This window comes from Taudactylus pleione, unplaced genomic scaffold, assembly GCF_031769625.1.
Source record: "Taudactylus pleione unplaced genomic scaffold, aTauple2 ptg000903l, whole genome shotgun sequence".
Classification (NCBI taxonomy): Eukaryota; Metazoa; Chordata; class Amphibia; order Anura; family Myobatrachidae; genus Taudactylus; species Taudactylus pleione.
Genome location: NW_028285304.1, coordinates 1,153,293 through 1,165,403, shown reverse-complemented (window position 1 = coordinate 1,165,403; position 12,111 = coordinate 1,153,293). Strand labels below are relative to the sequence as shown.

At 50.6% G+C, this 12,111-nt stretch overlaps 1 protein-coding gene across 2 annotated transcripts in view; it reads right to left on the bottom strand.

The window, feature by feature from the left end:
* LOC148473965 (rho crystallin-like) overlaps positions 1–12,111 on the bottom strand; it is a 62,709-nt gene that overhangs the window by 34,711 nt on the left and 15,887 nt on the right. The window contains exon 1 of one of the 2 annotated variants that reach the window (XM_088459291.1): positions 3,650–3,736. The exons of the other annotated variant lie outside the window; for it this stretch is intronic. Within the exon in view, the coding sequence (XP_088315417.1) occupies positions 3,650–3,736 (87 nt within the window). Of the gene's footprint in view, positions 1–3,649; positions 3,737–12,111 lie in introns of those variants that run through there. 2 annotated transcript variants of the gene reach the window in all.

Genomic DNA, 12,111 nt, shown 5'->3' with positions numbered 1-12,111 from the left:
TGTAACCCAGGCACATACACTACTGTTCTCTCCTGGTGTAACCCAGGCGCATATACTACTATTCTCTCCTGGTATAACCCAGGCACATATACTACTGTTCTCTCCTGGTGTAACCCAGGTACATATACTACTGTTCTCTCCTGGTGTAACCCAGGAGCATATACTACTGTTCTCTCCTGGTGTAACCCAGGCGCACATACTACTGTTCTCTCCTGGTGTAACCCAGGCACATATACTACTGTTCTCTCCTGGTGTAATCCAGGCGCACATACTACTGTTCTCTCCTGGTGTAACCCAGGCACATATACTACTGTTCTCTCCTGGTGTAATCCAGGCGCATATACTACTGTTCTCTCCTGGTGTAACCCAGGCACATATACTACTGTTCTCTCCTGGTGTAACCCAGGCGCATATACTACTGTTCTCTCCTGGTGTAACCCAGGCACATATACTATTGTTCTCTCCTGGTGTAACCCAGGCACATATATTACTGTTCTCTCCTGGTGTAACCCAGGTAGGTACATATACTACTGTTCTCTCCTGGTGTAACCCAGGCGCATATACTACTGTTCTCTCCTGTGTAACCCAGGCGCATATACTACTGTTCTCTCCTGGTGTAACCCAGGTACATATACTACTGTTCTCTCCTGGTGTAACCCAGGCACATATACTACTGTTCTCTCCTGTGTAACCCAGACACATATACTACTGTTCTCTCCTGGTGTAACCCAGGCACATATACTACTGTTCTCTCCTGTGTAACCCAGGTACATATACTACTGTTCTCTCCTGGTGTAACCCAGGCACATATACTACTGTTCTCTCCTGGTATAACCCAGACACATATACTACTGTTCTCTGCTGGTGTAACCCAGGCACATATACTACTGTTCTCTCCTGGTATAACCCAGGCACATATACTACTGTTCTCTCCTGGTGTAACCCATGCACATATACTACTGTTCTCTCCTGGTGTAACCCAGGCACATATACTACTGTTCTCTCCTGGTGTAACCCAGGCACATATACTACTGTTCTCTCCTGGTGTAACCCAGGCACATATACTACTGTTCTCTCCTGGTGTAAGCCAGGCACATATACTACTGTTCTCTCCTGGTGTAACCCAGGCGCATATACTACTGTTCTCTCCTGGTGTAACCCAGACACATATACTACTGTTCTCTCCTGGTATAACCCAGGCACATATACTACTGTTCTCTGCTGGTGTAACCCAGGCACATATACTGCTGTTCTCTCCTGGTGTAACCCAGGCGCATATACTAGTGTTCTCTCCTGGTGTAACCCAGGCGCATATACTGCTGTTCTCTCCTGGTGTAACCCAGGCACATACACTACTGTTCTCTCCTGGTGTAACCCAGGCGCATATACTACTATTCTCTCCTGGTATAACCCAGGCACATATACTACTGTTCTCTCCTGGTGTAACCCAGGCACATATACTACTGTTCTCTCCTGGTGTAACCCAGGCACATATACTACTGTTCTCTCCTGGTGTAACCCAGGCGCATATACTACTGTTCTCTCCAGGAGCAGCCCAATCATATACTGTATGTAACCTTTGCTGAACTGAACTCATCTTGTACTGTATATACTGCCATCTTTGTAGCATAGGCAAAATGCAGTTGCCATACAGACGTAATTTCCATCCAAGTCAGCATGAGCCCCTCAATTCAGAAATAACAAATCACTTTGTTAAAATCCATAATGTCAGGGACGTTTCTATAATGGGTGCAGGGGGACCCACACCACACACCCTGCACCCATAGTCTTATACTTACCCATCCGTAGTGCTGCTCAGCATTGCCGAGCCAGCGCTGCAGACCATCAAAAATCACGGAAATATAACGGCGACCATTTTCCTGGTGACTAGCGCATGTGCAGTACTGTTTTCCCTGGGAAACTGGTGCAGATGCCATTTTCCCGGAGATCTGCGCATGCGCAGTAGGTCCTGGCACTGAGCCAGAATCTACTGTACCGCGGGACCGCCGGAGAGAGGAGGGGGCCCACCCTGAGTCTGCACACGGGCCTCCTCCTCTCATAAAAAAACTCCTGCATAATGTTAAGGTCTGTAGTTCAACCCGTAGGCTCCCGAAAATCGGATGGCGCTCCAGGCTGCCCAGAAGAGTGGGCCAGTCTCCCTGAGCCGATCTCTAAGGCACTCTCCCTACAGCTGCCCACTTAAGTGGTCACTCTGGAAGGGGGGGGGGAAACGTTCACGTGATTTGCGCTGAACGAATCATGGCCCCTCCCCCCACTTTACAATGCCTGTGATCTCGACACTGCATAGCCGGGGGTGTGGCTACGATGATGTAATCGCACCAGCACCACCCACCTACTGTATGCCACTGCCACACCCCTTGTTGTGCTGACCTGGCTGTCACTTCACAGAGGGGGCAGCCAGCCAGTCGGCAAGTAAGCTCTGGATGAGCGAGCTGAATAAAGCGTCAGGCTGTCACTGTAGGCCGCAATGTGCCTTTTTGTTGCATGGAACTAAAAAAAATTGTCTCTATAGAAGCAACTTGTTACTGCTGTTATAATTCTTCAGTTTTCCTTGGACTTTGTTATCCAATTTAGTTGGGAAGATAGCAGTTTTGCTTTACACTATAAATGACATCAATACTGACAAGCTGTTCCTATGTACTAAACAGCCAGTGACATATGGATAATATTTATATTTACATCATTTATGGAGTTGTATTATGAGTTTGGATCCATACATATTATTATAAAACAGCAATGTTCCGTTAATTATACTAGATAACAGCATTAAGCAGTGATTGGCTAATGAAAGCAATTCTGATTGGTGGGTTGCGGCGCATGCTGTTGATGTTTTCTGCAACTTGGAAATATATTATATACATGGCTGGATAATCATCAGGCACTAAAGCGGCCCATACACGGTGCGATAGGCACCGTGCGACGCGACGGGGGATCCGACGTCCGACATATCCCCACACACGGTGCGATCGGATGGCCGACCGCCGGATATACCGGCTTCCGCCCTTCCCCATCCGCAGAGCGCCGCATGGGATCGCACATCACATCCCCTGATAGACTGAACCTGCAGTAAGATCTGGGGCTGCGATGTACGACCCCACGGGTGCACGCTAGGTCCGATACCATGCCCATACACGGTGAGATATAGCAGCCAAATCGTACCATTCCATCGGATCGGCTTATTTATCGCACCGTGTATGGGCCACTTAAAGATCCTGCTTTGCAGATATTATGCTAAATTAGTGGTTAGTCAGGAAAAGAGTTAAGAAAAATAAAGTGTAAAGAACGTCGCTGCAAGTGTCAGCAACCTGAGGGGGCAGTTTTTGTATTATAGGATATTATCACTCAAAATGTCATATTTAATTTCAATGCATCATTAGGGATAATACAAAAGTCAGCGCCTATCGAAATATAACGGTATTATATTTTGCGTTTTCTCAACAACAACTGATCTCATTTATCATTGACCCTTAAACTATAACAAGAAAACCTAGATGACCAGATGTAGATTATAACACTAGAAGTTAACGGTTTTCATTAAATTATTATTTTTTTTATTATTATTTTTATTTTTCACCCTTACTAACTTGTATCTCTAATAAGATGAGAAGGTATTTCAAGAGAGACTTACTTCAGGGGAGGCGTAAGTGCCCAGTCCTAAAACGGGCATGGTGTTGCCATCGCTGAGAGTGACACGGGCGTCCTTGGTGAGGGCCATGCTGTAGCTGGGAGTGTGAGGGAACACTCGGCTTCCCTGGATATATAGTTACTGCTTTGTGCAGTGAGCTGATAACATCTGAGGGAGTGGCCGCAGCCAACGAGCTATATACTGTGTCTGAGATTTCACAGCTGAAGATTGTACAGGAAAAAACAAACAAACTTGATTTGGGTCTATACGAAAACTGCAAACTTCTCACTCGCTTTCTGAAAAGAGTCCAGGCTTCACACAGTGGACGATGACGATCACCGCAAAGCGCCGCTCTCTCGGTAAGAGTGTCCCTTTGCGATGGACGGAATTCCAGGCAGGGGCGTCTTAAGAGAGGGGGGCCCCCTCCTCTCTCCCCGGTGGCCGGCAGCCGACTGACGTGACTGGCCAGCCACCGGAGCGTTAGTAGACTCCGGGCACTAGAGTGTGCCTGGAGTCTACTGAGCATGCGCAGAACACTGGAAAAATGGCGGCGGCGGCCATTTTCTTGTGTTCTGAGCAGCGCTGACACCCGACGCGGGACCACGGACAGGTGAGTTTAAAATAATATGGGTGGAGGGTGTGCGGTGCGGGGCCCCGCACACACTGCACCCATTATAGATACGTCACTGCTTCCAGGTCTATGACCCAAAATCCTCTCTGGTGTCCTTCTGCGCATGCACAGACGGACATGCGTGCTGCGGGGGGTAATGGGAGGGATCTGATTGGATCCCTCTCACAGCACTCTCCTGATAGAAGCCCATAGGCTTCTATAGGGTAGCGCCATCAGGAAGATGACATCACCGCAACCAAGTCCCAGAGTGCATTGCATAGGGGGTTTTGTGTGGCATAATGTGTACTAGCATCCATGTGACAGAATGTGAACTGGGGCACTACTATGGCCCATGAAATAAATGAGGGCACTATTATGGGACATCAACTTAACAACTGCTGCGGAGACAGGGGCCCATTCATAGAATTCGGGACTCTGTGAGTCTAGTCACTTTTCAAAACTAACTTCCCACTGGGAAGAAGTAGATCCTTTGCCCCACACTTTGGTGAAGGCCTGTATCAGGTATGTCACATGATGCATGGACCAAACTCCTTATCATCTGACCAGTAACTGCCTTTCTCACGCCTAGAACCTCCCTTTGAGTCTAATGTCCACCTTGGTCAACCAAAGGGAGTTAAGCTGGCCACACACTAGACCAACTTACATCCAACCAGCCAACTTGTTGATTGGTTGGAATGAAAATCTGGTAACGTATGGGAGTAACTGATGATCAGCAATTTGCTCCCAAATGCCAGAAAACAGATAAAAATGGCGTCAGACAAGTTTGTTAAATGTTTGATCCAAACAATTTGTTCAAACAACAGTTTTTGTCCATTTTCCGGTGTTTGGGAGCAAATTGCTGATTGTCATTTGCTTTCATACCTTACCAGGTTTTCATTCCAACCAATCAACTAGTTGGCTGGTTGGATGTAAGTTGGTCTAGTGTGTGGCCAGCTTTAGACTATAGGTTTCTCTTGGTCACTATTTCTCTTTACCTCTGTAGCTACAATTTGTGATTTCCTCCCCCCTTTGCCTTCACGCCCCTTCCTGCACCTGCTTATATTTTGAACAACAGTGGACCTTGGGCCTGTTTTAGAGCTGGAAGCTCTTTGAGAGCGCTCGCTCTGAATCAGGGCGTCCCTTTTTTTTTTTTAAAGACGGCCTCCTGGCCGCTCGCATAGCTGTGGGTGACCACCCACAGCTTATGCGAGCGGCCAGGTAATGGTCGCGATGGTCAAAACCATCGCAACCATCGGGCTTGCGACGTGACCCTTGTGGTAGGGTCTCGTGACCGCAAGCCCCAGTGGACTTCCTGCTCTAAAAGAGCAGGAAGTCCACCTACTGACATCACGGCTAGACAAACGCAGGAGCGTGGCAAGCATTTTGTGGACGACCCTTGGCCAGTGACTGCGTATGCAGGTACAATGGCTCCAGTGTCTGGCTTCCGATGGGCATAGGGTCGCTCAGAGGATTGCTGGCATGACCAATGTGTAAATGGTGGTGGGTCTTTCTACGCTAGCAGCGGATGTGCGATGATGCCTATGGTGGTCTCTGTACTAATCCCAGCGGCTGCGGCATTTGCATATTTTCACAGTACCACTGCGCATGGATACGTAATCGCGATGGGATTAGCGTCCACCTCTGAATCAGGCCCACTGTGTAATGTAAAGTGTTTAGGGGCCTATTCATCAAACGATAAATGGCCCAACAATGCGGAAACTTTATATTTAAGTTACCAGGCCATTCATCATCAGGGGTCCCAAGTGGACCCCCTGATATCCAACAAACCCTGAAAACTGAAAGTTTTTGGAGTTTGTGTGTGAGAACAAGCGCCATCTTCAGATGGTGCTTGTTCTCGGATCCCTGCTCCTTCCTATGGGAAGGAGTTCCGGGGGTGCAAGGAGGAATCCGAGCGGATCCCTCCGCCGCGATCTTACTACCTCCCCGGCGGCATACGTAGCCGTGCCAATGATGGAGAGGGAAGTAATGCAGCTACCTCTGTAGCTGTGCTACTAACCGCGGGGACAGCTGCTTTTCGGAGCAGATGTCCCCACAGCGGCGCAATGATGAATTGCTCCGGTGTAAAGTTTCCCCTGCTGTGAGTTGTATACTTAAGTATGCCTCACAGCGAGTACATCTCTCTTTAGATTGGCAAATACTGCCACCTGCAGCCTACAAAATAAGAATATTAAGAAAAAAGTGATAGTACTGAACTGTAGGATTGTGTGGATACTAGGGATGTGCGCCGGACCATTTTTGCCGGATTTGGATTTGGTTCTAATTCGTCGTCCGGCTTTGGATTTGGATTTGGATTTGCCAAACTGCGGTGACTGGCTTTGGATTTGGATTTGGATTTTTTTACAAAAATTGACAAAAAAAGCTAAAATCACATAAATTGGTCTTTTTTTTCTTCCTAGAGTATTATTAACCTCAATAACATTAATTTCCAGTCAATTTAGACCATATCACAGCTTATAATATTGTTTTCAACATTATTGGCCAAAGGTTGCAGTGAGCTGACTGGTTACTAAGCGACAAAGCAGCGGCACAACGACACAGTCGCCACAGTATAAAGCACATCTATGACACATTGCCACACAGCAGTGGCAGAAATGAAAAGTAGTGCACCCACCCAGTGGGGTACGGCCAGCAGAGTCACAGTACTTGTTTACAAAGTGGGCTACGGCCCTAGGAGTCACAGTGCACAATCTTATTAGCATTACACCGCACATAGGGCCTGATTCACATTACACCATAAAGTAGTGTCTCTTATTTATGTTACGACACACAGTAGTGCCCCTTTTACACAATGCCCACAGTAGTGACCCTTTTACACAATGCCCACAGTAGCGGTGTCCCTTACACAATGTCCCCCAGCAGTGGTGCCCCCTATGCAGTCCCCTTAGTAGTAGGGTCCACTATGCAGTGCCCCCAGTAGAATGCCCCCCAGTAGTATGCCCCCCATTAGCAGGCCCCCCCAGTAGTATGCCCCCCATTAGCATGCCACCCAGTAGTATGCCCCCCATTAGCAGGCCCCCCCAGTAGTATGCCCCCCATTAGCATGCCACCCAGTAGTATGCCCCCCCAGTAGTATGGCCCCCCCAGTAGTAGGCTGCCCCAGTAGCAGGCCCCCCCCCAGTAGTAGGCTGCCCCAGTAGTAGCCCCCCCCTGTAGTATGGGCCCCCCCTGTAGTATGGCCCCCCTGTAGTAGGCTGCCTCAGTAGCAGCCCCCCCCCCAGTAGTAGTAAGTCCCTCTGTAGTATGGCCCCCCCAGTAGTATAGCCCCCCCCAGTAGCAGACCCCCCCCCAGTAGTGCAGACCCCCCCCCAGTAGTATGGCCCCCCCCAGTAGCAGACCCCCCCCAGTAGTATAGCCCCCCCCCCAGTAGCAGGCCCCCCCCAGTAGTATGGCCCCCCCCAGTAGCAGGCCTCTCTGTAGTATGGCCCCCCCCAGTAGTATAGCCCCCCCCCAGTAGCAGACCCCCCCCCAGTAGTGCAGACCCCCCCCCAGTAGTATAGCCCCCCCCCAGTAGCAGGCCCCTCTGTAGTATGGCCCCCCCCAGTAGTATAGCCCCCCCAGTAGCAGACCCCCCCAGTAGTGCAGACCCCCCCAGTAGTATAGCCCCCCCAGTAGCAGGCCCCTCTGTAGTATGGCCCCCCCAGTAGTATAGCCCCCCCCAGTAGTGCAGACCCCCCCAGTAGTATGGCCCCCCCAGTAGCAGACCCCCCCCCCAGTAGTATAGCCCCCCCCCCAGTAGCAGGCCCCCCCCAGTAGTATAGCCCCCCACAGTAGCAGGCCCCTCTGTAGTATGGCCCCCCCAGTAGCAGACCCCCCCCAGTAGTGCAGACCCCCCCAGTAGTATAGCCCCCCCAGTAGCAGGCCCCTCTGTAGTATGGCCCCCCCAGTAGTATAGCCCCCCCCCAGTAGCAGACCCCCCCCAGTAGTGCAGACCCCCCCCAGTAGCGCCCCTGGCCCTTGCACAAATTAAAAAATAAAAACTTACCTGTATCCCCGCTCCCGCGCCGTCCGCTCTGTCACACGCTGAGGAGGGAGCCGGAAGACGGAGCTCATGTGTGAGTTCCAGCCGGCTCCCTCCGTGCAGCAGCCAATGAGAGTCTGTGTGACTCTCATTGGCTGCTGTAACAAACACACAGCTGCCGCTGGCGGCTGTGTGTTTGTGTCTGTGTAGGGCAGAGCGCTATCACTGCGCTCTGCCCTACACGCGAGGAGACCTGATGTCGGATTCTCTAGTAAGAATCCGACATCAGGCGGCCGCCGTTCGGCCCCGAACGGGGATCCGAGTCAGGCGGTGAACACCCGAACAGGGTTCGGGTGGACTCGGATCCCCAATGTTCGGAGCGGTTCGGATTCCACAGAATCCGAACCGCTCATCTCTAGTGGATACCAAGTTTTATGTAACAAAAACTTATATAAAATAATACAAATTTTTTTAGGATAACTAGAATAACTAGAGGAAACATTTATATTTTGAGGAATGATCCCCCTAACCCCAACAAGTGACAGGATGACACCCTATGTCCGACGGTTCAAATCCTGACCGGCAGCCCTGAAAATCCCGATGGTAAGTATTTTAACTATTGCTAACCCTCTCCCCCTCAACCCTCCTTTAGGGGTGCCTAACCCTAACCTCCACCCCTAGTGCCTAACCCCCCCCTTCCCCACACCCTAAACCTAAGACTCCAGGGGGGTGCCTAACGCTAACCCCCCCTTCCCTACCCTAACCCTCCTGGGGGGTGGTGCCTATCCCTAAGTCCCCCCGGGAGCCCTGAAACCTAACCCTCCCCCCTCTGTCTATCCACGCCTGGCGCCCAGCTTACGTTCGTTCAAGATGCCGGGCGTCGGGCTCCCGGTGTAGGTCTAATGACATGCCTCGGGATTTGGAAGCCTGTCATTAGTACCTTGCCGGGATTTGACAGTCGGGAAGCCGGCGGTTAGCATTTCGACCATCGGCATCCCGACTGCATACCCCCAAAGCTGGAGTTTAATTATATAACTGTGTAGTTCAAAAATTGCTAGTGCACATTCAATGGGTCTTCATCGAACACTTATGCGCCCCCACTCCTCCCCACACACAGATTTGATTGGCCAGTTTGTCTTGTTTTGTGGACCCGGGGTGGAAACAGAAGTGGAAGCAGGAACAGATTTAAATTGGAAAGTTGGTTGTTTTATATGGATATTAGTAGACATGAAAATATACAGATAGTAACTAGAGTCCCAATGTAAATAAACTTAGAACTGGGGTACGGTATGTGGATGATAGGTCACTGTAGTGGGAGAGAACAAAGTCAATGTCCAGAAAAGTGTCTAAAGTGAAATCCAGAAATGATGCAAATATGGCTGAATGAGATATCCTTATATGCTGTAGAATTACTTGAATGAGATATCCTGATATGCTGTAGATTGGCTTGATTGAGATATCCTTGATGAATGGCTGAACAGGGGGTTAATGACAGTTTCAGAACACAGGGGTGGGTACCCTGTGGGAGACAGGGCAGTCACCACAGGACTGGAGGCTGTGGAAGTGGTCAGAGCGGTGCTGGGAGATCTGTGGTAGCCGATTAGCTGACAGGAGGCAGAGGTAGCACTGGAGCAGGAACAAGGCTTAGGAGCACAGGGAACTCTCTCACAGCAAGCTGTGAAACACTTTGCACTGGCAACTACAGGGAGCTCCAAACCCCGTTAAGTACCCAGCAGCAGAGCGTGAGTGGCTGGAAGAGATCACCTGATGCATCAGGATAGGCCCACTATGTCACATGACCTGAGGCAAGATGGCTGTGCCCAGACACCCGCAAAATGGTGATGCTGATAGCCTTACCCTGCCAGCAGGACTCACAGACATCAGACCCCCGCGCGCAGCTAGTGCCAGTCTCCAAGTACCAGCTCCCCCGCCCGGAAGAGCCACGCCACAGCGTCCGCACTGGTAAGCACCACAGGCTCCTGGAAAGAGATACCCTGGTCGTGATAGTTTGGTTTCTATTGCTGACTGCTTTTTTTGGGTATGGAACTACAATCATTATATATTCATGTGGGTAGCAGGGGCATTGTTCCGTGTACACAGGTGGTGCGTGCGGCCATGGCGCTTTGCAATTTCAGGCTTCATTTCTAAAATAATGAGACGCAGCCACATCATGTTGGTGTCAGGACTGCCCCTCTCAGTCCAGGGGGGAGATGTACTAAGCTCTGAAAAGTGATAAACCAGCAGCCACTCAGCTCCCAACTGTCATGTTACAGGCTGTGATTTTTTCTCTGCAGCACTCTGTAGCTGCTGTTAATATCTTTCGTCATATATGCGATAATTGACCAACATTTTGGAGAGATGATAGATGCGATTTATCGGCCGCGGGAGGGCGCATCTGTCATCGTTCAGGGCCTATCCATTAGCAGATATATCGTTCAGTCGTTCATTTTATCTGCTAATGATAGGCCCCTTTACTCACTGCTGATATTTGCTGCATACACACTACAAGCAGCGCACTTTCTATACCTTCAGTCAGTGATCTGCACTGCCGGCTCCAGGCTTGTGTACGGCTGCTCTGATGGATAAATCCTGCTGCAGATGCAGCCTCACCAGCACTCTCCTACATCTAGTGCTGGCGCGTTATACTGCGTAGTTACTGTGTATCATCACTGCAGCCATTGGATTCATGCTGTATTTAGCAGTGACACCTGGGTAACAGTGGTATGAAGGGATCGGTAACCCTTCACCATCGTAAAGGACAAATCAGATTTGTCATGCCCCTTCCCCGTGAGGCCATGCCCCTTTCTTGGGTGTGCGTCTTATGTCCTCTTTTTGAAAAAAGTGGGGAGGGGGGGCAGTGGCGGACTGGGCCGGGGGGCAGGGTGCCATTTGCCCCCCCGGGCCGGTATAGTTTCAATGTTATGGGGCCGGTCCAGTGGTCGAAGTGTGTGACATACCGGCACATACGATTTGCGTAGACCCGGAAGTGTCTGTATAGCAGGTGAGATGCTAATGCTGCATGTGTGACTCCCACAGCCACACATTCCAGAGCCCTTGCAATGCCGCACTTCTATATAATGATGTGCCTCCCCGGAAGTTCTGCTGGCTAGCCAGCCCTTGACTACCGCTACTGTTGCTCCTGGGTTGCCGCTGCGGCTGGATGGATCTCTGGTCCCGGCTCCTCCTCTCATCATCACTACTCCCTCTGTGTGTCCCCTCCCCTCCTCATCAATTGACTGCTGCTCCTGGCTCCCGCGGAGTTGCATGTTAATGATAGTCGGAACTGCAGACACTGCCCCGTTCACCTCCTCCTTACTTGACGGCTACTGCTCCTGGCCTCCGTGGGGGTGCGGGTTGTCGCTGGATGGAAGTCCCTGCTCCCGAACACATCTCCACTCCCTCTGTGCTGTGCCTAACCTCCCCTGCTCCTCACTCGACTGCTGCTGCTTCTGGCTTCCTTGGGGTTCCCGGGTTATCGATGGTCGGGACTCCGCTCCCTGCTCCACTTCTCATCTCCACTCCTGTGACTTTCTTACACCACCTCTGCATCCCTCTCTACGCTGCCACCCACAGACACCATCCTAGCAGATAGCCTGCCTACCAGGAGCATGTTCTCTCAGCTCTGAGTAATATAATCCAGGGTGCTTATGTAAGTGTTTTTCCTGTGGGAGGCCTATAGGTGACTGTGTTTTTCCTGTGGGGGCCTAGATGTGTGTATGTATTTTCTTTGGGGCATATAGGTGAGTGGATTTTTCTTGTAGGGGCCTACATGTGTGTGTGTTTTTCCTATGGGGGTCTATGTGTGTGTGTTTCAGGCTTGCCTACCCTCCCGATTTGGCCGGGAGCCTCCCGATTTTCGGCTGCCGCTCCCGGCCC